Source organism: Lepisma saccharinum, chromosome 15 (assembly GCF_977018435.1).
Source record: "Lepisma saccharinum chromosome 15, izLepSacc3.1, whole genome shotgun sequence".
Taxonomy (NCBI): Eukaryota; Metazoa; Arthropoda; class Insecta; order Zygentoma; family Lepismatidae; genus Lepisma; species Lepisma saccharinum.
In genome coordinates this window covers 79,123,408-79,148,534 of record NC_139243.1, presented here as the reverse complement: position 1 = coordinate 79,148,534, position 25,127 = coordinate 79,123,408, and the positions used below count along the sequence as shown (strand labels likewise).

General features: G+C 37.7%; 1 protein-coding gene across 2 annotated transcripts in view; it reads left to right on the top strand.

Annotated features, from left to right (window-relative positions):
* Window positions 1–4,619: 4,619 nt before the first annotated feature.
* The window catches only part of Usp1 (ubiquitin specific protease 1), a 34,916-nt gene continuing 14,408 nt past the window's right edge, over window positions 4,620–25,127 (top strand). Inside the window, exons 1-2 of one of the 2 annotated variants that reach the window (XM_083137062.1) lie at window positions 4,620–4,760; window positions 20,512–21,238. In XM_083137062.1, the coding sequence (XP_082993188.1) occupies window positions 20,520–21,238 (719 nt within the window). In that variant the 5' untranslated portion in view covers window positions 4,620–4,760; window positions 20,512–20,519. Of the gene's footprint in view, window positions 4,761–4,972; window positions 5,055–20,511; window positions 21,239–25,127 lie in introns of those variants that run through there. The other variant, XM_083137063.1, reaches the window with a different exon arrangement.

Here is a 25,127-nt window from a genome sequence, read left to right as displayed (position 1 = left end):
GAAAAATCTGTAACATAATCATAAGGATATACACCCTTTCGCCTAATTAATTTCTGGTCCAGATTTGGAAACACTGCACGTGTGATTTTGAATCCATCATCAGGTAATTGAGTGGCCAGTGTATCCACGCTATCAGATAAAAATCTGTAAGAATCAAGAAATCTTATTTGAATAGGAGTTCCATTAACTTTAATTGTTTTGCTAATAGATATATATTTCTCATCATTTTCAGCTAAAATATTTAAATTCTGCTTCTCAAACCCCTCGTACCTGATCAGATGATGGAAATCATAATTGGATGCTCCATGGCAAAATATGGGGACAAATCTTGGTCTCTTGATCTGAATATTACAGCTATTACACAGGGCCTGTTTATATCGACCATCTGTATGAGAATGGTGATGTACCTTGATATTTGTATCTGAAAATTCACAATCACATAGCGAGCATTTTTCTATATTGTTGAAATCTTCAATCTGTTTCTCTGTTAAGGGCAACATGGGCTTTGATTTTAATAAGATGTTAGATGCTATGTCACGGCACTCATTTTCTATTCTATGTGCAAATATTTTGATGGCATCTGGCCCCAAGTATGAATCTATTTTGGTAACAACACCATCCTGTACAATCACATAACAAAAGCTGGAAGGTTCATGTAGCTGGTATGGTGTAATTGAAGAATCTTCAGGATCTGGATTGCAGAATGCAAGAGATTTGAGGATTGATTCAAAATCACAGACAATATATGCTGGGTGTTCCAACAAGGCTTCAAACTTTTTAAATGTTGCTTTTTCACTTGGATTGGGCATCACCATATGAACAGGTTTATGATTGCCACAGTATTTCAGATGCTCAATTAACTTGTTTTTGGCAATTTCTGTATTACATTCAGGAACTTTTTTTGTTGTTTTTTGACCATCAAATACACGTAAACATCTTCTGCACAACTTGAATATTCTATTAGATTTGTCTAGTTGTGTTCTCACTAAAGCTTCAAGATTATGTATCAGAGTGTAATGATATTTGCCATCCCCTTCAATTAAGAGCAAATCAATCGGAATAGCAGATTCATCATCAAATGCACTGATTCTGAGAGGTTCTATTGAGCAATTATCACGGCCAGTGGAGCAAATAAAAACATTAATAGATAATTGTTTGCCGTTCATATCCCTGGCTCTTTTTTCAAATTTATCAATATTCCGTACAGACATTGGATATTCTAAACCCTCCATTGCATCGTCAAAATCATGTTCATGGTGTTTGTAATAAGTTATTCTCTCAGGATGCCTTACAACTGGAAACAAAGCAGCTAATATACACCACAAAAAGCATTTCTCATCATTATTTTTAATATTGACCACAGCTTTTATGTTTTTAATATTAGCAGGTAATGGCAAATATGTAGAACCTTGCAATGGTCTGAATTCAGAAATATTAGCATATAACTTGTGTAAAGAGCCGCATAGGCTCCATCCAGACTCTCTTGCCTCAAATTCAGAGTGCTTAATGTTCAATTGATCTATCAACCTGCTTATTATTCTGTCCGAATTTGCATTTGAATATACAGGTACAGTTTCTGTTATGTGGGGCTGTGTAAATTTTGTGCCATTTGACTTCTTATATTGTGTATACAATTTGAGGGACAGCTTATAAGAGCCATTTTGTGCATTTAGAATTGCCTGCAGATCAGGTTTTACACTGTTCAAGAAATTCTGAATACCACATCTTGGCTCTGATACAAACCGATAATCCCTAAGTTGAGCATTAAAACTGCTATGGATAGGTTCATAGCGTGGCTGCTTTGCTGCTCTGGCATTAACAGGTGCTTCATGCTTCCTTTTGAGACCAGATGTGGATGGTTGTGGGGGCAATATTGATGACTGTGCAGAACAAGTATTTTTATGTGTATATGTGAAGTATTGCATGTTATATTTTCTATTGCATTTGGGGCATATTTTTGTGGGAGCTCTGCATTTGTCTGGGTCACAAATCTTTTGGTGTCTGGCCCAATTAGAGCTAAATATATTTTTATTGCACCGATTGCAATATTTTTGATTCGGCATTTTTGTTGTTTGTTTATTATATACAATTTCCCGGGTTTCAATTCAAAACTTTATACTGGATCAGTTGGGTTCAGCACTGTGCTGTGTGTGTGTGTGTGTGTGTGTGTGTGTGTGTGTGTGTGTGTGTGTGTGTTAATATTTTTGGCTTTAGTATTTATATAAAATTTCCTGGGTTTTTAAATCAAATTTTTATGCCTATTATGACAAGTTGTAAGGCCAATAGCCCACAAGTGGAAAAATATTGATTCACACTGACCTAGCGCAAATGCCTGCACGAACATGCATATCTTGAATAGCAATAACCTTGTTATGCATTAATTTTTGTATAACAAGCTGGGGCAAATATAAGCCTGACCCTAAATAAGAGTGGATTACAACAAATATCAGATTTTATATTGTTCAATATGAATATTTAAACCAAACAGGTCTGTAAGTATGAAGAGCACTGTTAACAACACATCTGTTCTCCCCTGCCACTCTCACAACACTGACTGATGCAATGCTCGGGAATTTCTATAACTAGTGGCGCTGGTATTGATTTTTGTTTTATATGTTCTCCCCAGCGCCACTAGTTATAGAAATTCCCGAGCATTGCATCAGTCAGTGTTGTGAGAGTGGCTAGGGTCCAATTGAACTTAAATTAGAAGTAAATACGTGTGCATATAGGTGTGTATGTGTGTGTGTATTGGATTAATTTCAGGTGTTGACAAGTTTATGGACTGGCTGATGCAACTTTTGTAAGTATTGGCAAGAGGCTTTTTCTTTCCGAGCAAAAATCTTGGATTAGAGGGGGTTCCACACTAGAGCAATGCTCATGTTGAGCTAGGTTTAAGTGTAAACAAATCTGCTGGAGAGGAGCTCTTCCTTTCTGAGCAAAAATCTTGGATTAGGCAAAATTCCACACTAGAGCAATGCTCATGTTGAGCTAGGTTTAAGTGTAAACAAATCTGCTGGAGAGGAGCTCTTCCTTTCTGAGAAGGCATTTTTACAAAAATCTTGGATTAGGCAGAGTTCCACACTAGAGCAAACAGCTCATATGCTCATGTTGAGCTAGGTTTAAGTGTAAACAAATCTGCTGAAGAGAGCTCTTCCTTTCTTGTCCTTATCCTATCATGTTTACCACTACTTCTATATTCATTCCCATTAATCATAAAATTGCATTTTTCTCGTCTTCATCTGTTCTTAAGATTTGTAACATCCTCTTAGCAGACGAATTACGTGGCAGGAGCAAATTTGACGCTTATTCTTACTGCTGACACGTGCGTGGCAGCAGACTCGGCCAAATTTAAAAAGCTTTTCCCCGTGATGTCAGAACATAATGTTGCTGAAGTGTTGTGCGATAAGTGATACCCGTGTAGCACGGAATAATTAACACAGATTCAATGAAAAGACAGGGTTGCCAAACAAAAAAATTATCACAGATTATAAAATATCAAGTACCAAAATGTGTTTAAACACTTCTAAAAAAAACATGTTTAAAACACATTGTTTTAAACGTTTAAAACATTTGTAAAAAAACAAAGCCGTGTGTTATAAACGTTTAAACAAAGTGTTTTAAACACTTTTGTTTTAAACATGCCAACCCTGAGTATAGGCACCGAAGGTAAAATATCACGTTCACAAGACAGAAATCTTACTTTTGAAATATATTCTTACTTCAATGAATTGGCGTCGTAAGAAGTGCGTGCTGAAACAGTGTTTTCTCAAGAGTCGAGAACTTACGGCTAAAGCGTGTGGTGTATTTGTTTTTACTGTGTTGCGTAATATAAAACAGGGTAAAGTATCTACCACAGAAATCGGTGACCCCCTATTCAAATCTCCTGGGAAACATGCCAGAAAACAGAGACGAGCGATGATATTGATGACATTGCAGTTCCTCTACAATAAATACGTACCTTCAAACTTTTTTCAGGTACAAGTTTCTCTTATATGCTGCAGTGATATCCTGTGTAGAATTCTTCACTATATATTTCATTGTACTCAAATATCACGTGCATGCATTATATATAAAAAATTGAATATTGGACACAACGAATTCTCTGCGTTCCCCTTCCGCTAGCAGTTGGTTTGACAACAGCGCACAAGCGCTGGCAGCGTATTGGCTGAACTCATGTTCCTTCTAAAAGCGTACGCCGTATAATGTTATCCACTTCGATATATTGTGCTGGAGAAGGAGGAGCATGGGGATCCATATTACTAAGATTAACATTTTCATGAATTAATGCAGCATTATGAAAATCGTTTGAGCCTTCCATTTGGACTCTGTTTGTAGACCTTAAACGGCCCTTTACTTCTTATATTCTTATATTCACTTCTCGAAGATCTAAATCACACGCGACGCTTGAATATAATAACTTTTGTTTAATTGTCACAAAAGAAACACAATTTCAGTCACTTTCACGCAACATATACTGTATACTACATCTTCAGTTCTCCAAATTCAAACACTTATCTTGAGAAAAATGAACTGCTACCAATTAGGACCTCTGGCAGGAAATCGCTAATAGGCGGTGTGTGCCAAACAAAGAAGACGACGACGCTATGCTGCTACGATAATCTGTGGTAACGGTTGGAAGATGGAGGTCGAGAATTCTGTATTGGAATGAGATTTTGACAGATAATGTCTATGCTGTCTTATATTCTTCTCTGAAAATTTTCAGTGATTCTAACGTCCATGCATTCTTTCAAGAGAAACACGTATGTATGATTAAAAACATATTTCCAGTAATTAGATAAGATAACATATTTACCATATACATTGTATAACTTCCGTTCTATATCGTTCACTGACAGATTATGATAAGACTGACTATATTACTACATGTTAATCTCGAATCAAGATGCTTGAAGCACCGATTAGAAAGTGATAATATTTGTCGATAATGGGCAATCTCTTATTTGCCACGGCAAATTTCTGTAATGACTAAAATTGCAAAGCTCTTGGAAATTGGTTTTGTACAAGCTGCAAGTGAGGTTTAAGAAGAAATCATGGTGAGTTGTTTAATTTCCAAATTTTAAAACAAGTTTCAAACACACATTCAAGTACATAAATCTAGCTTTAGTAACAGTTGTATTGCTTAAGAAGCCAACGAATCGAATCTGGTATGGCCCAGCATAATTCATATATGCAGTGTGGTAGTTCAAAAGTTTCCAGTTGGGAGAGATTCAAGTAAACTACTACTGAAACGGTAACAATTGCATCTCCGAACAACGGATTTCTTCATTTTTACACAAGAAAGTACTTACTGAAATGGGTATGACTTAAGATGACCGGACCCCCCTCCGATTTTCTTCATATTTGACATGCTTACTAATTGAGGCCTGCTAATGACGAATCTGAAGTTAAAATTTGTCTGAAACTTCTAGAAATTGCAAAATAATTGCGAACCATTGATGCTAGCCCCACGAACCATTGACATGTGGTTAGATTAATTTTGGTTAGGTTAGGCAAACATAGTTAAAATTTGGTGTCGTAGTAGTATCAGGATCTAGAAATTGCAAAATAATTGCGAACCATTGACGCTAGCACCACGAACCATTGACGTGTGGTTAGGTTAGGCAAACATAGTTAAAATTTGGTGTCTTGGTAGTATCAGGAATGGTACCAGTTAGATAAGTCGGAGACACATTCAACTCGTTCTTTTTCAAATAAAAATCATTTCTACTTACGTCATATGCATAGCAGAACATTTTTCAACCTGGGGATCACTTTTTTTTCCCATGAAAAACACGTTATTTTTAACATTATAATTCTTTATTTGTCGTTGCTAATTCGGCGGCCAAATCTTGACTCACGTCTGTCGTCAGTTGATGTGCAGTGTTTCCAAACCTATGAACCTATAAATGCCGCACAAGCTATTCACAAAACGTTTTGAATCGAAAATTGTTTCACAAACCATTCATGGAAGGTTAGGTTAGGTTCAGTTAGGTTAGGAAAATTTAGAAAAATACATTTCAACAAAAAGAAAATAACCTTTCACTACACTTAAATGTATTGCATGCTATGAACCTATAAATGCTGCACAATCTATTCACAAAATGTTTTTATTCGAAAATTGTTCCACAAACCATTCACGTAAGGTTAGGTTAGGAAAATGTGGAAAAATAAATTTCAACAAAAAAAAAATATCTTGTCAAACTACTGCGTGGTTGCTACACTGACAGGGGGTTACATAACCGAACGCACAGAACATTTGATTCACGTAATCGACGGCAATGGTATCACCAGCTGTCGTGCAACGGAGATGCATGAATGACGAAAAGGAGCGATTTTACAATACCGGGAATTTCTCCATGTACTGAAATTCGGCATACTCACTAAATTAGGGCTCCTAATCACGAATCTGAAGTTAAAATTTGGCGGTCACGTGTCAAACTTGCAAAGTAAGAGGGTCAGTCATCGCAACCGACAATGCACAATTGCTCATTATTTATCGCAAGATTTTCCGTTTTGAATACTTAAAGAACAAAATATATATATTCCTGATATTACTACGACCCTAAAATTTAACTATGTTTCCTAACCTAACCACGCGCCAATGGTTCGTGGGGCTAGCGCCAATGGTCCGTGGGGCTACCCATAATTCAGGAATTTCTACACTCTGTAAAAAAAAAATAGCATCACTTCATTATTTTTGGTCGTCATCATTTCGCTCGTGAATTATCAGTTGTTTTATTGATTTAATTCGACTTGTCGATTTGTTTTCCTAACAATTATATAAAACACTATATCTGTACAATATATTTTTATTATTTAAGTCATAGTTACGTACATAATGCACTTTACAGAACTAATAACAAAATTATTGCAAATATAGTTGTGGAACGTTTTCGCACAAAGACAATTTTTACAAGTAAAAAGATTGAACAAAGATTTTAAATGTATCATGATATGTCAATTTGTAATGATAGTAAGTAAATACATTGACTAGTACTTAGTGTGGCCACCCCTGGCCTTCCTAAGTGCTTCCAACCTTCGAGGCATGCTATGAATGAGATTTTGACAATATTCGACCTCAATTTAATTCCAAACATGTACAATTGCTGCCATAAGTTCCTCTTTTGACCTGTACGTCTGATTACCAAGTTTTTTGCACATCATAGCCCACAGGTTTTCTATAGGATTCATGTCTGGAGAGTTGGGCGGCCACCAAAGTCTTTTAATATCCATATCATGAAACCAGTTATTCACCACCTGAGCATGGTGACAGGTTGCGTTATTGTCTTGAAAAATAAAGTAGTCCAAATTCTGTCCAGAAAAATGATCTGCAGTTTGTAAAACTTTCAGATTCAGGATTTCCAGATATTGATCAGCCTTAACGGTCCCTGTGCAAATATGCATCCTGCCAATCCCTTTTGCAGAGAAACATGCCCAAATCATAACACTGCCACAAAACTTTTTAGTTTCTAAAATACAAGATTTTGCAAGTTCTTCTCCCTTCCGCATCCACAGTTTAACTGAGCTGTCACTCCCCAGCAATTTAAATAGTTTTTCATCAGAAAATACCACATGTTCCCAATCTGTATCATTCCATGCGCCATAACGTGTGACACACTCACGTCTAGCTTTTGCATGTGCGTCAGTTAGTCTGGGGTTTTTACATGGGACGTGTTTAGAAACACCCCGTTTCTTTAGTCGGGATACTACAGTAGCATGAGTAAGATTAACTCCCACCTCATCTTGAAGTTTATGTGCAATTTGGCGTGAACTCATTCCTCTGTTCTTCAGTGCCATGTCCTTTATCATACGATGCAGTCGAGGTGATGTCTTTTTCTTTCTGCCACAGTGACTTCTCAGTGATGATTTTCCATGTTCTTGTTCCTTTTGCAGGCTAAGGCTAACTGTGGATTGATGCATTTGAAGTTGTCGACGAATTTCTCTCTGAGAATGACCATCCATATGCAAAGCAAGAACCATTCCTTGCTTACGTGGTGAAATGTCACACTTTCTGCCCATTTTTTTTTTTCGAGAAAACACGCTCAAATACACTACACACCACCAGAACACTTCACAAATATGATAACGTATGCAAATTGTCAATAATGAACATTTAGTTTGCATCATAAAACACGTAACAAGTTGCATTACTAACAATCGTTTTACAGATTCCTGACAATTGATTACAAAGCCTTGCAGCAGTAACTGATTGCAACACCCTCTAGCGGACACTCCAAACACTAAATCAACAAAAGAATAAGACCACACTACGCAGTGATACCAGACCAATGCTTCAATCAATTGATTTCAAGTTGTGCAGGAAAGATGTATGCATGCGAAACTCAAAATTGTCAACATCCGTAATAAGAATACAGTGATGCTAATTTTTTTTTACAGAGTGTATATGTGAGCGCCAAATTTTAAGTGCAGATTCGTGATTAGGAGACCCAAATTAGTAAGTATCCGAAATTTCAAACAAATTGGAGAAATTCCCTGTGTTGTTAAATTATACCGACGAAAAATACCTTCCTTACAGGCCAAATAAGTTGCACGATTCGAAAAAACTATTTCCCCGGCTTCAGAAAGTCTACAAGAACGCAATTCCGTAAGTACTTTCTCGTCTTTTCTCCTGTAAATTTGAAGAAATCAGTCTCCGGCTTATCTAATCGTTACCTCAGGAATATATATATCTCCGGTAAATGTCTGTTATATCGGAGACCCATTTCTTCATTTTTACAGAACAAACTACTTACGGAAATGAGTTTCTGTAGCATTTTGAAAGTTCGTGGGAGTTATTTTCTCACCGTAGAATGCTACAGAACAAGAAATAAGCACTTTTGTTATAATAAACTTGCATTTTGTGCAAAGCGACAACATAATGCCGTTGTTTCCATTATGTACCTGCAGATGGCGCGAGCGTAGAAAGTCTCGCAAGTGTTTCCAAACTTGCCTTTTTTTACGAGAATTTTTTTTTTACTATGCTTACCTAACCCAACCTATTCTAACCTTGCCGGAAATGGTCCGTGGGGCTATTGTGAATGGTTTTTGGGGCTATCCGTCAATGGTTTGTGATGACATAATGAACACGAAATTATGTATTTATCGGTTAAGAAGGTTGAAACACTGCATACCAACTCCAAATTGACAAAACACAAGCACGACGCACAATGATCCACAGCTGTGCACGCCATATTGTATGTCCGCAATGGAAGAAAGGACCTAAAAGAATTACTCATAATGTGAAGAATCGAAATTATTTTCGCGTAAAAAGCATAATGTCACCTACAACTATGTTCTGCAATACACAATTGGTAAGTACGAACCATTTGAAAAAAATATCCGATAGAAATGTGTCTCCGATATAAGAGACATTTACCGTATTTCCTTCTGAAACAAAAAATGTCGCGAAAATCAACTGTTCCATTCCGAAAACTAACGCCTTATTTTTGCTTATTTTGCAATTTCTAGTCGTTTCCTACAACTTTTAACTTCAGATTCGTGGTTAGGAGGCCTCAATTAGTGAGTATGCCAAATTGCCAAATATGAAGAAAATCTGAGAGAGATCTGGTCATCTTAAGTCGTTCCCTGAAATGAATTTTTCTAGCATTTACATAGTTCCTGGAGGTATTTTCTTTCGTTGTTGAATGTGCTTGAGTGGGAATTCATGTCTTTTTCACGAATAATATCTCTCCGATGCACAATTGCCGTTGCTGTTCTCTCCTTCCTCTACGAGAGCCGGATGTTGCGCATGTTTGATGATGTAATCTTCTGTCAGTGTTTCCAACCACGCCGTTCTGTTGCAAGAAGATGAAAAAACGAAATATACATTCCTGATATTAGTACGACACAAAATTTTTACTGTTTACCTAACCTAACCTTGCCGGAATAGGCTATCCGTAAATGGTTTTTGGAGCTATGCGTGAATGGTTTTTGGGCTATCCTTGAATGGTTTTTGGGTGTATGCATGAATGGTATTTGGGACTATGCGTGAATTTTATTTGGGGCTATCCGTCAATGGTGTGTGGGGCATTTTTCGGTTAAGAAGGTTGGAAACACTGTACACCCACTGATTCACGATGCTGTGCCCGCCATACTGTGTGTTACAGAAGCCAAAAAAGGACGAACAATAATTACTGTTATGGACATTATTTTCGTGAGAAAAGTAAAATGACACACTACACAATGTTCCGGAATGCACAATCGATAAGTACGAAAGTAAAAAATGACTAAATAAATGAGTGAGAGGTATTGTTCGGAGATGTAATTGATACCATTAGGCTTAGTGGCACAGATCCATTTAGACAAGGTTAGACTCATTAGGTTGGCAAGTTTCCTTCTAACCTCGAAATGTCTGCAGCATTCAGTTTTAGTAGGGGATAGGTTGGCCACCTCAATAACATAATTCGACTTTGAGAGAGTATTACACTTGATATAAAAGCAATAACGTCCAGATTCTTTACTCATACATTCTTCCAACCTTTATTTTTCTGATCATGGTGAAATTTCTAACCAACAATAAACTTTAATAGTGGGCAAATGCATATTTGTTTTGTTTGCATATTAAATATGGTGAAATCTTCGTGTTGATGCAGGTGTGACTTACCCACGTAATATAAATTATCAGTACAATATAAAAAAAGATTGTATAAAATACTTAAAAGTACTTAGTTGGTGAGTATGTGATTTACGTGAAAGCTACGTTTTGGGATATAACTAATCCCTTCATCAGGTAGAAATACTATGGCAATTTAATTGTAACATTTGCTGCGTCAGACAAAGCGTGGATCAAGAGGTATGGTAAAATAGGTAAAAAGGTTAAAAAATGACTTAGGCTGCTGAATGCATAAAAGTGCCTTATTCCTACCATTACGTTAAAATCCTGATGGGTGTATCCATAAAAACACTAAAACAATTATACTCGGAACATGTTAAAAACCACTTTATCAGTAGTGGCTCGATAGACGCTGTACACTAAACTGAGGAGGCCCTATTTTTACCATACCTCTTGATCCACGCATTGTCTGACGCAGCCAATGTCAATTAAATTGGCATAGTATTTCTACCTGATGAAGGGATTAGTTATATCCCGAAACGTAGTTTCACGTAAATCACATACTCACCAACTTAAGTACAGTAGAGCGTCGATTATCCGAAGTAATTGGGGGACATGGGTGTTCGGAAAACTGGTTTGTTCGGATAATCAAACTGTACATGTTTATTTGCCAAAAAGAAGTACTGTACAGTAAATTTATTCATAAAAACAGGCATCTCTTTAAGTATTACAAAGTAACGTACAAAGGCAACTTTAGTAGGAATATATAGTATGTGGTACAGTTTATTAAACAAAAATATGTACATATTACATACGCATTTTGCATGAACAATACATACACCGACAGAAGTGTGCTGATTGTTGAAACACAGCGACTGGCGGCTTGGCCGGTCAGCAGCGCCTTATGAAGGCCCCATTAGAAGCAATGTTCCGCCAGCGGTGGCTCAGTGCGGCGACTACTGTGGGAAACTTGGTTTGGGAGTGAGGGGGATGATGGACGGTAGGGTGGGAGAGTAACAGGTGCGAGCGAGTACACAGTTCGGTTAAGCGGTCGTTCGGTTGACCGACGTTCGGATAATCGACGGTCTACTGTACTTTTAAGTATTTTATAAAAATCTTTTTTTATATTGTCCTACTGATAATTTATGGTGAAATCATAACTTACGGTAACGAAACTTTCGAAGATGTCTATAATTCCTTTCCTACTTCTTATACTCACTAAATATGCGGTCCTGGTAACGTATCTGGATTTAAGATTTGGGGGTCACGTGTAAAAATTGTACACGTACGTCTATATATGTTGCAGAATTACGTTCTTCATTACCGCAATCATTCTCCATACGTAAACATAACAACCATGTTTGATGGTATGAACAAGTGACGTTTGGCATTCGTTGGGCTGTCTACAGTGTTGCCACACTGTTCCTTCGTTACTTGAAGATCATTAATCGTTGAAGCATGGCATTGCGGATACGCTCTTTGATTAGAGGGAGGTTTGGCAACGGTGTTCGAGCGTTCTTCTAGAAAAATGGCATTTTGTGCAGTAAGGAAGCTAGTGCTACAAAACTTATATTTTTTGACAATATGTGCTCATTGGGAAAATATTTAACTGATATCCCCACAAAACTATTTCCGGTAAGGTTACGGTAAGAAACTATCTTCAATTTCGTTATTATTTGGTATATTAACTAATTTTGGCCTCCTACATGAACGATGCATGGGTAGCCCCACGAACCATTTCCAGTAAGGTTAGGTTAGACAATCATAGTCAAAATTTTGTTTGCAAAAAAATGCGATACAGCTTTAAAAAAAAAAACACTTATATCGGCTTTTTTCGTGATTCCAGACGTGACCCTCTCATTTTAACAACAGATTCATGATTAGAAGGCCAAATTTAGTTAGTATACTAAATATTAACGAAATTGGAGACATTCTCTATATTCTGCATTCGCTCCATTTTTTTAATTATTCTTCCAGAATTTAGAACTTAAAAAGTGATAAATGTACTATTGACATGTCAGAGCTTTATGAAAACGATGGAAATTGTGGAACTGTGTACATTTTACTCTTACAAAGTTCCTGTTTTAAAAATAAAAATAGTATATCTTGTCACTGTTGATAGTGTAATGATGCAATTTGAATTGATTCCTATTAGGTATGACATAAACACATTAAATTATATAAATTGGTAAAAATACATTTTGATCAGTTTGAACACTGTCAAGAAATGGGAAATGTTTCTTAGAACATTTTAGTATATTTTAATGTAATAAAGATTTAATGTTTAGTAGCGTAATAAAATATTCCAGGGTGGTTAGAATTTGTGTGCAAAATGAGTGGGAATCATCATTTGGTTGCCTCAACATTTCAATATTTGCCTAAAGTTCCCTGTGGTAGAAATTCATGCAAAAAAGAAAAATGCAAGCTCCACAAGGACTTGAACCCAGGGTTTTGGGTATAATCTTGCCATTGGTGTACCAACTGAACTGCCAAGCATAGTTTTTCACTTCTGTTGTTTTGTGTGTGTGTGTGTATGGCATGGTATGCCAGAGACCTAGGTTTTTAGTCCTGGTCAACCCTCCATATTTTGCTTAAATTACTATGTGGTTCATCTTCTGTGAGTGCCAAATCATACAGCTTCCTTTGGGTGTTTTCATAATTTATGTGGAAAAAATTAGAACAAATTCTACCTTATCTCATTTTGCAGGTTTGACTTTTAGAATTGTGAATGCCTAGATATTAGAGACAGGTGGTTTATTCTGGGAATTATAGGAAGAGCACAACACCGAGAGAGAAAACAGATTCTATGTAAATTTTGTTCACAAACATGAATATTTCATTATAAATAAAAGGTAATGGTTCTGACAGTGGCGTATGCTGAGTCTTAGACCAGGACTAGCTCACTATGACACCTGGTATGGAGGAAGGGAGAAGACTAGGGTCATTTTTGCAGGTTGCCAATTCCTAAGAATGCAGGTTGCCAACTCCAGAATCGGCATTATCTTCTTATTGAAATCAGGTTTATTCACAGTTCCTAATCGATTATTCTTCGTATTTTCCGAATGTTTAATCATTTTATGGGGATGAATGCATAGACATTTGTACTGTGCGATCTTGGGCTTTTCATGCTCGCAAGGAAATCCCCAGCTGAAGAACTCTCAGCATATGTGAGAGAATGAAGTGGAAGGGCACGTACTGCAACTGATGGAGGTCATCAGAATCGTGTTCAGCTGGAGTTTTCTTTATGAGCATGAAAAGCCCAAGTTCGCACAGCACTGATTCAGCATTCATCCCCATAAAATGCCTTCACTCTCAGATGAATGTCAATTTGTAGCACATTTTCTGGGGTTGGAAACTCTATCATGGCACTCCACCGACATTGCATGGTTACATGCTGCCATTTTCCTCACTATAGTTCAGCACCCCCTGGTGATAGAAGTTTGAAACCTTCAATGGAGAAGCGGGAAAGTCTTTTAAGTGCAATGTATGGTTACTCAAAATCCAAAATGCATTTACAGGGTAGCAAATATAACAAAAAAAAAACATAGGAAGCTTTACTTTTCAGCACACCATCGTATATATACTTTATTGCAGAACCATTTCATGATTGTAATGTTGTTGATTGATATTCCAAATTACAGTTTGCAGAATTTTAACACAAAATGTTAATAAGAAATTAAATTATACATACCATATTTAATGCAAAATATTGAATTTTTCACGAGTTTTGTATCTCTTAAACCAATTGAATCTCAAACTCAAAATTTTTACTGATGTTACTTATCATGGAGTACTGTATTGTGTACAAATTTCAGATTTTTAAACAACTGGCCACCAGAGATATTTAACCCTGAACTTGGATTTTTTTTTAACAAAAAGTACATGTTTATGACCCTGTAGGTAAAAAAGGATTAAAGTCTCAAGTTTCAAATAATTTTCACACACACTATTGGTACACAGGTACTTGCACAAAAAAAAATTGTGTCAAACAAACTTCCTTCCCCCTAAAAAAAATGTCCAAAATGTCATTTTGAGTAATTAAAATACACAATTTTGACCTTAAAATTGATTATGAAGGAATAATGTTTAGAAAATTACGCACAAATATAATTGTAGCCTATAATGTGCTTAACATCACAGATTTTGTCTCATTGTCATAGTACTTACCAGAGCTGAGATAAAAAAAGTTACCGCTAATGCTTACGAATGGAGAAAATGCCCGCCATATTTAAATTGGTGATAGTAATAATAAAATAACAGTGGTTCTGAACTGTCAACATATGAGGCTCACAGCACACAAAAAATAAACTTTTTTAAAAATGGTCAAGCAACCCCATGTTGTACCACGTCATATGGATTGACCCTATATTAACCGATTTCACATATTCATTAACATTCAAGCAGAGCTGTGAAGTTGGTATGGTTTTTCTCCAACTGTGACTGCTAGTGTAAACTTGTAGATTCCTTATATTTATTGAAAGGTAACTACGTGCAAGGTAATTCATTAAAAGATGTAAATGAATAGATGATTACTTACAACAATGAAAAATTATATTTAAGAGAGCTGGAAGAATTTGTGGAATACCTTCTGCCGGTTTCCCCTTGATAGAAGCTCTTAACATCTGATTTCATTATTTGAAACGAGAAAAAGGGATTAGCATATGTGAAATTAGAATTCTTAATTAGCATGCAATGTTAATTGGGCATTATCCATTATCTAGTAATTTAACTTTCACCTATTCTAATATTATATTTTGAGAGTGAACAAGTTTCTCTTTGTTTATGGTAGCCATTAGACCTATGACTCATCTGCACTTTGCTTCAAATTTGATGCACTATTCCACAGCACCCACTGGCAGTCTATAGTAACGTGCTACATTTAAGTTATAATTTCTGGTTTACGAGTAGGAGAGGTGAAGGGGCATATTTGGATGAATGCTACATTGCGATGGCTTATTGAATTATGTTTGAGCCATGGGTTTTTTGAGTTCTCAGTTTGATTGTGTTACAGTTTTATGTTGTATCATTGTATTCTATGTGAATCATGTCTTGCTTGTTCAAGGGTTTTTAACCTTTTTAATTCTCCTGTTTCAAAAAGAAACACCAGATTTCAAAAGCCTATATATATATTTTTATTTATCAAACCAGGAACTTGGAATTGCTTTTAAAATACACAGCTATACATAAATTTTTACATAAAAAATGTTCATAAGTGCTCAATGTGACCCCCTTTGGATGCTCGGCATATTTCCATATTGTAGGAGAATTCGTCCCATACAGATGCGAGCATGTCTGGAGTCACGGCCTATTGATTTCCCTTTGCACAGACAACCTGTGTCTTTGAACTGTTCGTGCCAACGTCGAATACTCTGTGTGGTTGGAGGTTCAACACCATACTGTCACCGAAATTCACGCTGCACGGTTTAACAGATTCGCACACTTGAAAGCCCAGTACACAGAAAGCTTTTTGTTGCGACGTCGCCATCTTTGCTTGAATGTGATGCAAGTGCAGAAAGGGGGGGGGGGAGGGTGCTACTGCTATCTGCTGGCAATCATGTGAAACTCGCGAATATCCTCTTCCTAACAGTAAGTTGTTCGATGTGTTTTAGCAAACTGTTACAGAGTTCAATGACTTCAGAATCGGATGATTCTTGTGTTCATCTATCTTCTTGTTCACCTGAGGATTAGAGAAAAAAGAAAAAGGGATTAGCACATTTGAAATGTAGTGATAATTATAATAACCTGTGGTGCAACAGCCCTTGAGGGCCAGTGCCTACCTACCAACTGGTGGCGTCACTTCCACCTGCCGAGGTGGGAGATCATCCATCATCATCGAGTTACGGAGTTGTAGGTTTCCAAGACCAGGTTATGCTACTCATTCATAGTTCCCGAATTTCCTCATGATGGAGGTGGTCACCGGTCAAAATCTCAGGGGAAAAAATGTTATGCTTGCAGCAGGAGACTCGAACATGCATACGTCCCGTAGCCAGAGCCCAAAGCATGATGCCTTAGACCAGGGCGCGAAATTTCCGGTCGCCAGGTCGCCATTGGCGACCAAAAGTTTTAGGCTGGCGACTAAAATTTCGTTGTTTCAAATGTGTGTCAAACACGCCTCAAGACTTCACCTCTTGAGAGAAACGGCAGAAGTTATAGAAGAAATTCTAAAACTGAGTGATATTCACACTATTAGGTGGTTAGCCAGCAATAAGAGCTCTCTTGCAATCATGGAAAGCTGTTGTGACCCATCTTGAACAGGTGGCCCATAGAAAAGACAATTATGGCGCTAAAGCTAAGGATTTGCTGAAAAGTTTGAAGCAATTTAAATTTGTTAAGCTTCTGTACTTCCTTTTGGATTTCTACGGGAAATAGAACCTTTTAAGCGTGGCACTACAAAATAAGAATTGAACACTGTATTTCAGTTTTGGCTGACCTGGAATCTAATGTTGGACCAGGCGAACAAGATTTCGTGGACCATGTATCCATTTCAGGGAAGATCAGGGATGTGCAAGAGTTTCAGACTGTTAGAGGAAACTTAATTAACAATGCGAAGGTGTACATCACAGAAACATTGCCGTCTATGTCAACAGATGCGATTGCATCTCTGCATGTTTTCGACACCTTGGGTTGGCCTCCCAAAGACAATATTCTTCAGTTTGGGATAGAATAAATAAAGGAGCTCTACATATACTTCAACCCGAGCCTTTTTAATGAGAAAATGGGTGTTCTGTCAGCAGTGGACAGAATACAAACTTTTGTTTCCTTCTCCAGCTTTGAATCAGACGCCGGAGAAGATCCACAGTGTGGAGTGTTCGGCAAGATTCCCCAATTTGCTCCAGATTTTGACATTTTGTGCTGTTCTACCAGTGAGCACAGCCTCATGTGAGACTCAAGACTACTTACAGGAACTCTCTGAAGACTGAGGCACTGGATGATCTGCTCAGAGTTTCCGTAAACGGACCCCCCCCCCCCCATCCTCCCTGTCAGAGTTTGACCCAGCAACTGCGATTGATAAGTGGTACTTCAGTGCAGAACGATAGCTCTACACAAACATTAATTCCTAACTTTTTAATAATTGCTCATATTTTTATTATTTATCAATATAAAATAGTGGCGACCAAAGATTTTAGTCCGGCGACTGATTTCAAACTTGAAATTTCATGCCCTGCCTTAGACCGCATGGCCACGGTGTGGGACAAAATGTAGTTGCAGAATATCGAAAAGTATAAATTACAGACAATGAATAATATTGAATTAACATTGCATGGTAATACAGAACCATTGTCACTAACATTCAGACAGGTATCAGAATTAATCATATTTTTTCAGTTACATTTGGTCAGAATCTGTATGTTTCTATGACTGCAATTCAATCGTTGCTACTGGCTTCAATGCTAAGCCCTACAGCTGTAAGATGAAGCTTGGTTGTTTACTCTTGTAAAGTTTGTCTTGCATGAAAGATACACTGGATGCCAGTGGCACCAACTTATATGGACCTGTGGGGCTCTAGCCCACCCAATAATTTGCCTCTTATATTTCATTTAAGAAATAAATCGCCACACGTAAGAAAACAAAATGTTTCATCATTTTACATGTAAATAATTCCCACAACTTAATTACTGACTGTTACCTAAATATTTAATAATAATTGTTACATCTCCAATATGATACTCGACAATGGTCCTGTATTATTTACACTATCCATGGCCATATTGTTATTCGGAGGATAAGGGCTTATAACCAGTACGAGCATCGATGGGCAGTAAAAACTCTCAAAATAGGCAGACAAAAAGCAACAGAGTACAATAGAGGCACTAACATCCACATATTTTTCATCACTTTCCCCAATTAGACACTCAAAAAGGCAGTTATCATCGAAATAGGCAATGACTGAAATTGGCCAAAACGACCACTACAAAATTAATGTATTCCTCTCAGAAATTACCTGAAAAGTTTTTGTGTAATGTTAAAGCCTAAATTTTCTGGCCAAGGAAGAAAAAGCATTTTAGGCAAATCCTCAGTCTACTTGTGACAAATATTATTGCATAAAATTTTAAAACAAATCTCTAAGTTCCACCCACCCAATGTTTTTAAATGCTGGATGCAATTTTTAATTGTGCACATACTTGCTGATTTTATTCAAAAATAATAATCATTGTTACAGCACTTCTGACTGTGTTTTTCTTCATACCAAATATGTGTTTAATAAAAACATGCTTACTAGAGACACTGCTTCTTGTTTGTAACAATAAAATGTACATTATCAACACAGAAGTGTTTAATATGATACGATCTTTACTCTCTAGCATAATATGTACATTGTAAGAAGTGCTTGAAGTGAGGAAACATCGGAGAGGGAGAATGTCATCACCCGAAGCTACGAAAACTTGCATAAAGTATCCATTCACCTTCAGCTATTCCACAGGCACAAATATCCTCCCTTCTGTGAATTTCCACTTCAAGAATTGATTGTTTGTTTCAGTTTTTAAGTCCTCTTCATGCACACACAGGCAAATCTGGACTGGAACTACAGTTTAAAGTGGGATCCGAACCACAATGTGCCTCCACCTGGCATCAACCCAGGACCACTTGATTTCAAGGCAACTAAACTAAGAAATGATGATAACTTACTTACTTTACTCTCTAGCCTTCTTAAACCTGAAGGTTCATGGCTGCAGCAACACAGGCCTTCCATCTGTCCCTATCTTGAGCAAGATCTATATACTCTTTTCCATCCCTACCGATTTCCTTTAGGTCCATCTCAACGTTGTCCCTCCATCTTTGTCTTGGCCTTCCTACAGGTCTCTTACCATCGGGTTTCCCAACAGGAATCCTATAAACTCCTCTTTCCTCTCCCATTCGTGCCACATGGCCGGCCCACCTAAGCCTTCTTGATTTAATTATTCTAATAATATCTAGACCTGAATGCAAATTATGTAGTTCTAAATTATGTAACCTTCTCCACTCACCTGTCTCCTCATCCCTTTTAGGTCCAAATATTTTCCTAAGGATCTTATTTTCAAATACTCTCAATTTATGTTCCTCTTTCAATGTAAGGGACCAAGTTTCACAACCATATAATACTACAGGCAAAATTACTGTTTTGTATATTTTACAAAATGATGATAACACAATACAAAACACTGTCTTCTTTCTCTCTTTCCAGGGTGCATGCACCACCCCCTGACCCACATCTGGTGGTGTTGTCACCTTGTGAAATTCTCTCTCTTATCCCCTCCCTCTCTGCATGTGTGTGTGCAAGATGAAATTTCTTTTTCTCACCCTTGTTCTCTGAGATAGGGAGAGGGAGGGGTGTCTGTCTCTTTTTCTCTCTATTCAAAAGACAGATGAGTGATAGAAGGCTAGATAAAGAAAGACAGAGAATGGAAAAAGAGGGAAGAAAGAACAAAATAAAAAAAGGTCCTCTTCCTTGGATTATTAACGCCTCCCTGATGGCGCAGTGGTAGTGTCATCACCTTGTAATCAAGGGGTCCCAGGTTTGATACCAGGTGGAGGCACATAGTTTTTCAGATCCCACTTTAAACTGTAGGTCCAGTCCTGATTACCCTTACTGTGCATAAAGTGGACTTAAAACACCAAATCAATCAATCAATCGGATTATTAACCCATGGGGAAATGCTACAGTTGTGGGATATAAAAGCAAGTGCACCTTGTTTTCTTTGTAATAGTTGTAAATCTGGTGCACTTTGCGCTGGACTCCCGTTAATGGGGTGGTTACCACAGGTTCATAGGTGTTCTTTGTGCCCCATCATTATTTTCATCATATCATCACTCATCATCATCTTTGAGATTAGCTAAAAGTGACCGAAAGGAGAAGTAAAGTAAACCATAGATCAATCGTAAGTTCTGATAAACAGGTAACCTCTCGTAAAATAAAATAGTCATTAAGAATTGTGTTGTTTTTCTTTCATTAACATGTTTGACTTTCGTAATGTTTGCAGGCCCAAAAATGACTGTGCTTGCCGAGAAGACGGAAGCTGGATTTAGCAGCGGACCTCCAAGGAAAAAGAACAAGCTTTCACTTGAAGCCAGGAGCTGCGAGGAAGGCGGAGACGAGAACACTCCCATAGCTCCAGCTAATGCAAACAGCGAGGAAGGGGACGGGGAATTATTCCACAAGCCTTTCCTTCCCAGGAAGAAAAGTCTGAGTCTTAGCCTCAGTCAGCGACAGCTCTCTCTATCGGCGTTTATGGCAGCTCCTCACGATAATGGTACGCAGGTTATATTCCCTCACAGCCGGTTGCCGTTGAAAGAAGTCATGAACGGTTATGTATCCAATAGCGAGACAGAAGTGAAGAGCTCGACCGATGATAGTCCGGGCAGCGAGGCAGCCAGCTCCGACAGGGCATCACCTGTCGCAACGCTTTGTAACTTAGGCAATACATGCTTTCTAAATAGTGTACTGTATACTTTGAGATTTGCTCCCTACTTTCTACATAATCTACATCACCTGGTGTCTGATTTGTCGGACTTAAACAGGCAGATGCAGTTCAATATAAACAAGATGAAAGACCTGTCCCTCAGCAACCACGGTTCTTCCGACGGTGAGAAGTCGAAGATTCAGGTTACTACTGAGAAGCTGCACGATGTTTACCAAAAACTACACACCTCGGAACATAAGGAAATAAGTGATCCTTTTCAACCAGATGTGTTCCTTCATGCTTTGAGGTAAGAACATTTCGTATCTCTGTAGGTAAATTGACCAAACAGGAACTGTATGACAGTGGTGTATTCTCCATGTTACTACGTTTACCGCCAACTTTTCTTATAGATTTTTATAGATTTAGCTTTAATATATGTGAAATTGCTCATTATATATTATCAGGGTGTCTACTCACTGGGAATTCTTGGAATTATACATGATTTATTAGCTTTGGGAATTATGCGTGAATTCTACATGAATTTTTCTCCATAGACGTGAAAAATTGCAACTTTTATTAAACCAAATCCAATTGAAGTTATGCATATTTATAAATACCCTGAGGCGAGTTTTTAAGAGTTTAGCTTTTATTTTTATCAAGGAAGGAAATAAAAACTGCATGGAAAATAAAACAGAATCCTCTCAATCCATCTACTTTGTTAGTGTCCTTTGCAGAACAATCTCACAGACAGAAGATATCTTGCAGTTTATTAGGTAAACTTGAGTTTGAAATTCTTATAAAATTAAACAATTTTTCGTAGAGTGTTTATAGATGTATTTCAAGTTTGAGCATGTGAAATGGCAAATGTAAATGCAACACCTTAAATTAAATATTTTACAGTCCCGTGCAAATTAATCGGAACAAGCCCCTTTTTTGTCTGAATTGTCAGCACTTGCCCAGTAGGTGGCAGCAATGTACATGCGGTGGCTATTTTTATCTCCCGCGTTTTCTGTACATTAACTTGAGCATTGTTGTCACGGTCAGGCATCTCGTGCGTTGATCCTTTGCATTTGTATACATATCTATGCGTTCGTAAATGTAGTTTTTTTCCATATAATCAGTAGGCTAATTCTGGTGCAGGTGTCATTGAATTTCTGCCAATGGATTTGACACCTAGAAAACGTTCTGCAATTGTGACTTTATCGCAAAATACGTCTGACGCAAAGGAAGATAGCTGCAAAATTCTCTGTTGGTGTAGCTACCGTAAATCGAATTATCAAGCAGTACAGACAAACTGGTTCCATTACACCTAATAAAAAGGGGCAATGTGGGAGGAAGAAGAAGACATTGCCATATGATGACCGATTTCTTCTCAGGAAAAGTAAACAAAACCCGGCTCTAACTGCAGTGGAATTGACACGGGAATTGAGGGACAAAGGAGTGCATTTGGATGTTCCCAATGTACGACGTAGAATTCTTGCAGCTGGACGGAAAGCCAGGAAACCGGTGAAAAAAAAATTCTTTTGGCTGCAATGCGCAAGAAACTTCTCTCGTGGGTCCGTTCTCATCGAAATTGGACAGAGGACGACTGGAAGAAAGTTGTGTTCCCAGATGAAACACATTTTGAGGTCCAGGGACAGCGGGTTCAATACGTGTGTCGGTCGAGTAATGAATCTGTAACGTCAGCACATCTGCAACAGACCGTAAAACACCCTGACAAGAAGATTTTTTGTGGATTCTTCACCCATGAAGGACCAGGATCATTAGTGCCAATTGATGGTATGATGAATGCTGACAAATACATACATGTTCTGAGGAGGAAAATGATTCCAGTGCTCCTGGAGAAGTTTCCAAATGGTGACAGCATTTTCCAGCAAGATTTGGCTTCTTGTCACACTGCCAAAAAAGTACAGAATTTCATGAGTGAGAACAATATTCGAGTGTTAAAGTGGCCAGGGAACTCCCCGGATTAAATCCAATCGAGAATTTGTGGGCTATTTGCTAACGACAAATATCAAAACTGAACTGTTCCACAAAGCAGGCAGTGATTGAGTCTCTTGTTCGTGTTTGGTTCCATGACAATAAACTTAATACAATATATTCAAAGCTTGTAGAATCTGTGCCAAAACGTGTAATGGAAGTTATAAAAAATATTAACTATTAAAAATGATTATCTGTTTGTACCTTATGTGAAAAATGAATATATGTACAAATGTGTTTGAAAAAGTTGAAGTATTCTATGTTGTAAGACAATAAATGTAAATTTTTGGATGTAATTGCTGGGTTCCGATTAATTCACACGGGACTGTAAATATATGTGTCATTTAATTGAACTGAATTAGAATTTTTGGATACAGTGGCATCGCACAAACTGTATTTATGTATGTATGTGTGTGGGTGGTGAGAGGTGGTAATACGTAAGGTGGAAACAGAGAAACCATCTGCCTGTACCCTTGAATTTTAAAATTTGGCCTTGAAAACCGAGAATTATACTTGAATTTTATCATGGTCCTAGAGTGGTCACCCTGATTATGCAAACTATTAAAACGAGCTTTTAAACCCAAATTAAGTTAATTATGTAAAGAACTTTGACTTGTTCATGTATGCCAGTGGTCGTTCTCCATCGCACCCTTTTGACTACCTGGTTTTTGCCCCGATTGTACCCGAAGAGGGCAAAGACTATTTATAAACATGCAGACTGCCACTGCTAGAAACAGGGTTGGCAGGAGAAAACTGCTTGTTCCTTTCAGTTTGTGTGCTGCGCTTGACAGAGGCAGTGTTGCTACATGAACGGAAATTTTCCTTGAATGGAAATTCATGTCCAATTTTCAGTGGCAAGGGAAATTTTATGATTTATGAAAAATATCAGAATTGCTGGAGAATTTGAAGTTGTCAGACTCTTGTTTTTGTTTTACTTGCATGCCTACATTGGCATTTTTTTCTATTATATCTAATTCTTCTAGTTTGGGGCTGTAGATACAATAAATATGAATTGTTACAGTAAGCCAGGTCAAATTTTGAGGCTAAGCCACTGCTGTATGATTCAATCTTCTGTAAACCTAGTCTAATGGCACAGTGGGTTGTATAAATTAAAATGAGCAGATGAATAAAGTCCTCCGTTACATTGTTTGTATATCTGTCCCAGAAGTCTGTGTAGCATACATTGTTTGTATATCTGTCCCAGTAAATGGAAGCAAGTCCTCTGTGAAATAGCGACTCGTAAGGGCTATTGCGAGAGTGAAGGATTGCATGGAGGGGGAAATGCGACTGCAGTTACCGGTCCTTTGCAGCAGCATGCACTCCTTTTCCTTTCTTTACCATGCTGAACAGCGTTCCTCCACAGATTCCTGTAATTAGTTATTTTAGAGAATTTTTGGCTACCATTTTTATGATGACCACAAGGTCACCCGTTGTTCTACATTTTACAATATCCCACGTTAACAGGGCCTGGTGTGATGTAATCATTTCGAAGGAGCATTCAGAACAAACCCCTTTCACTGTCAGTAGGACACCAAGGTACTAGCCAGCCCGGCAATCCAATTGCCTTGCAGCATCCCCAGGAGGTCTGTTCTCCACTGGAGCAAGAGTCCCACTCCAAGTCGAAGTCCCACTTTCATCTGGAGTCTTGTATATATTTGGTTGGCACTTGTTACCAATGGCCCTCCTTTCGAAACTTGAATTTTCAACATCCAAAAATGGCTGCTTTTTCTTCAATGTTCTAGATACGACGATAAAATACAGACAGTTATGTAGTAGATATACAAAAAATAAAGAACCTAAAAAGTAGTAAATAATAACTGGATTTACACGAATTTTTGTAGGACCGTATCCACACACACTTTTTCACATACATATTTGCAATGGTAGACAAGACTAATAATAATTCAGGCACCAGGGCTTCTTTCTCAGGAGCCGCTTTTTTTAACAGCCTAAGAAAGCCTGGAATCCAACTGAGATAAAGTTGCACACTTTGATTAGGTTTTTGTAAAAGCGTCGCTTTTCTTCCATTTTTGGTTAATCGTGACAATGAGGGATGCTCACAAAGGACACCCATGCCTGGGTTGGTATTCGAACTGGGGACCCTTCGTATTGTAGCACTCTGTACTAATGATTCCACCATGGAGGTCGGCTAACTACACAATATGAAATATGATGTTAAAACATTTAATTTGTTAATTAATTCAAGATTGTACTAA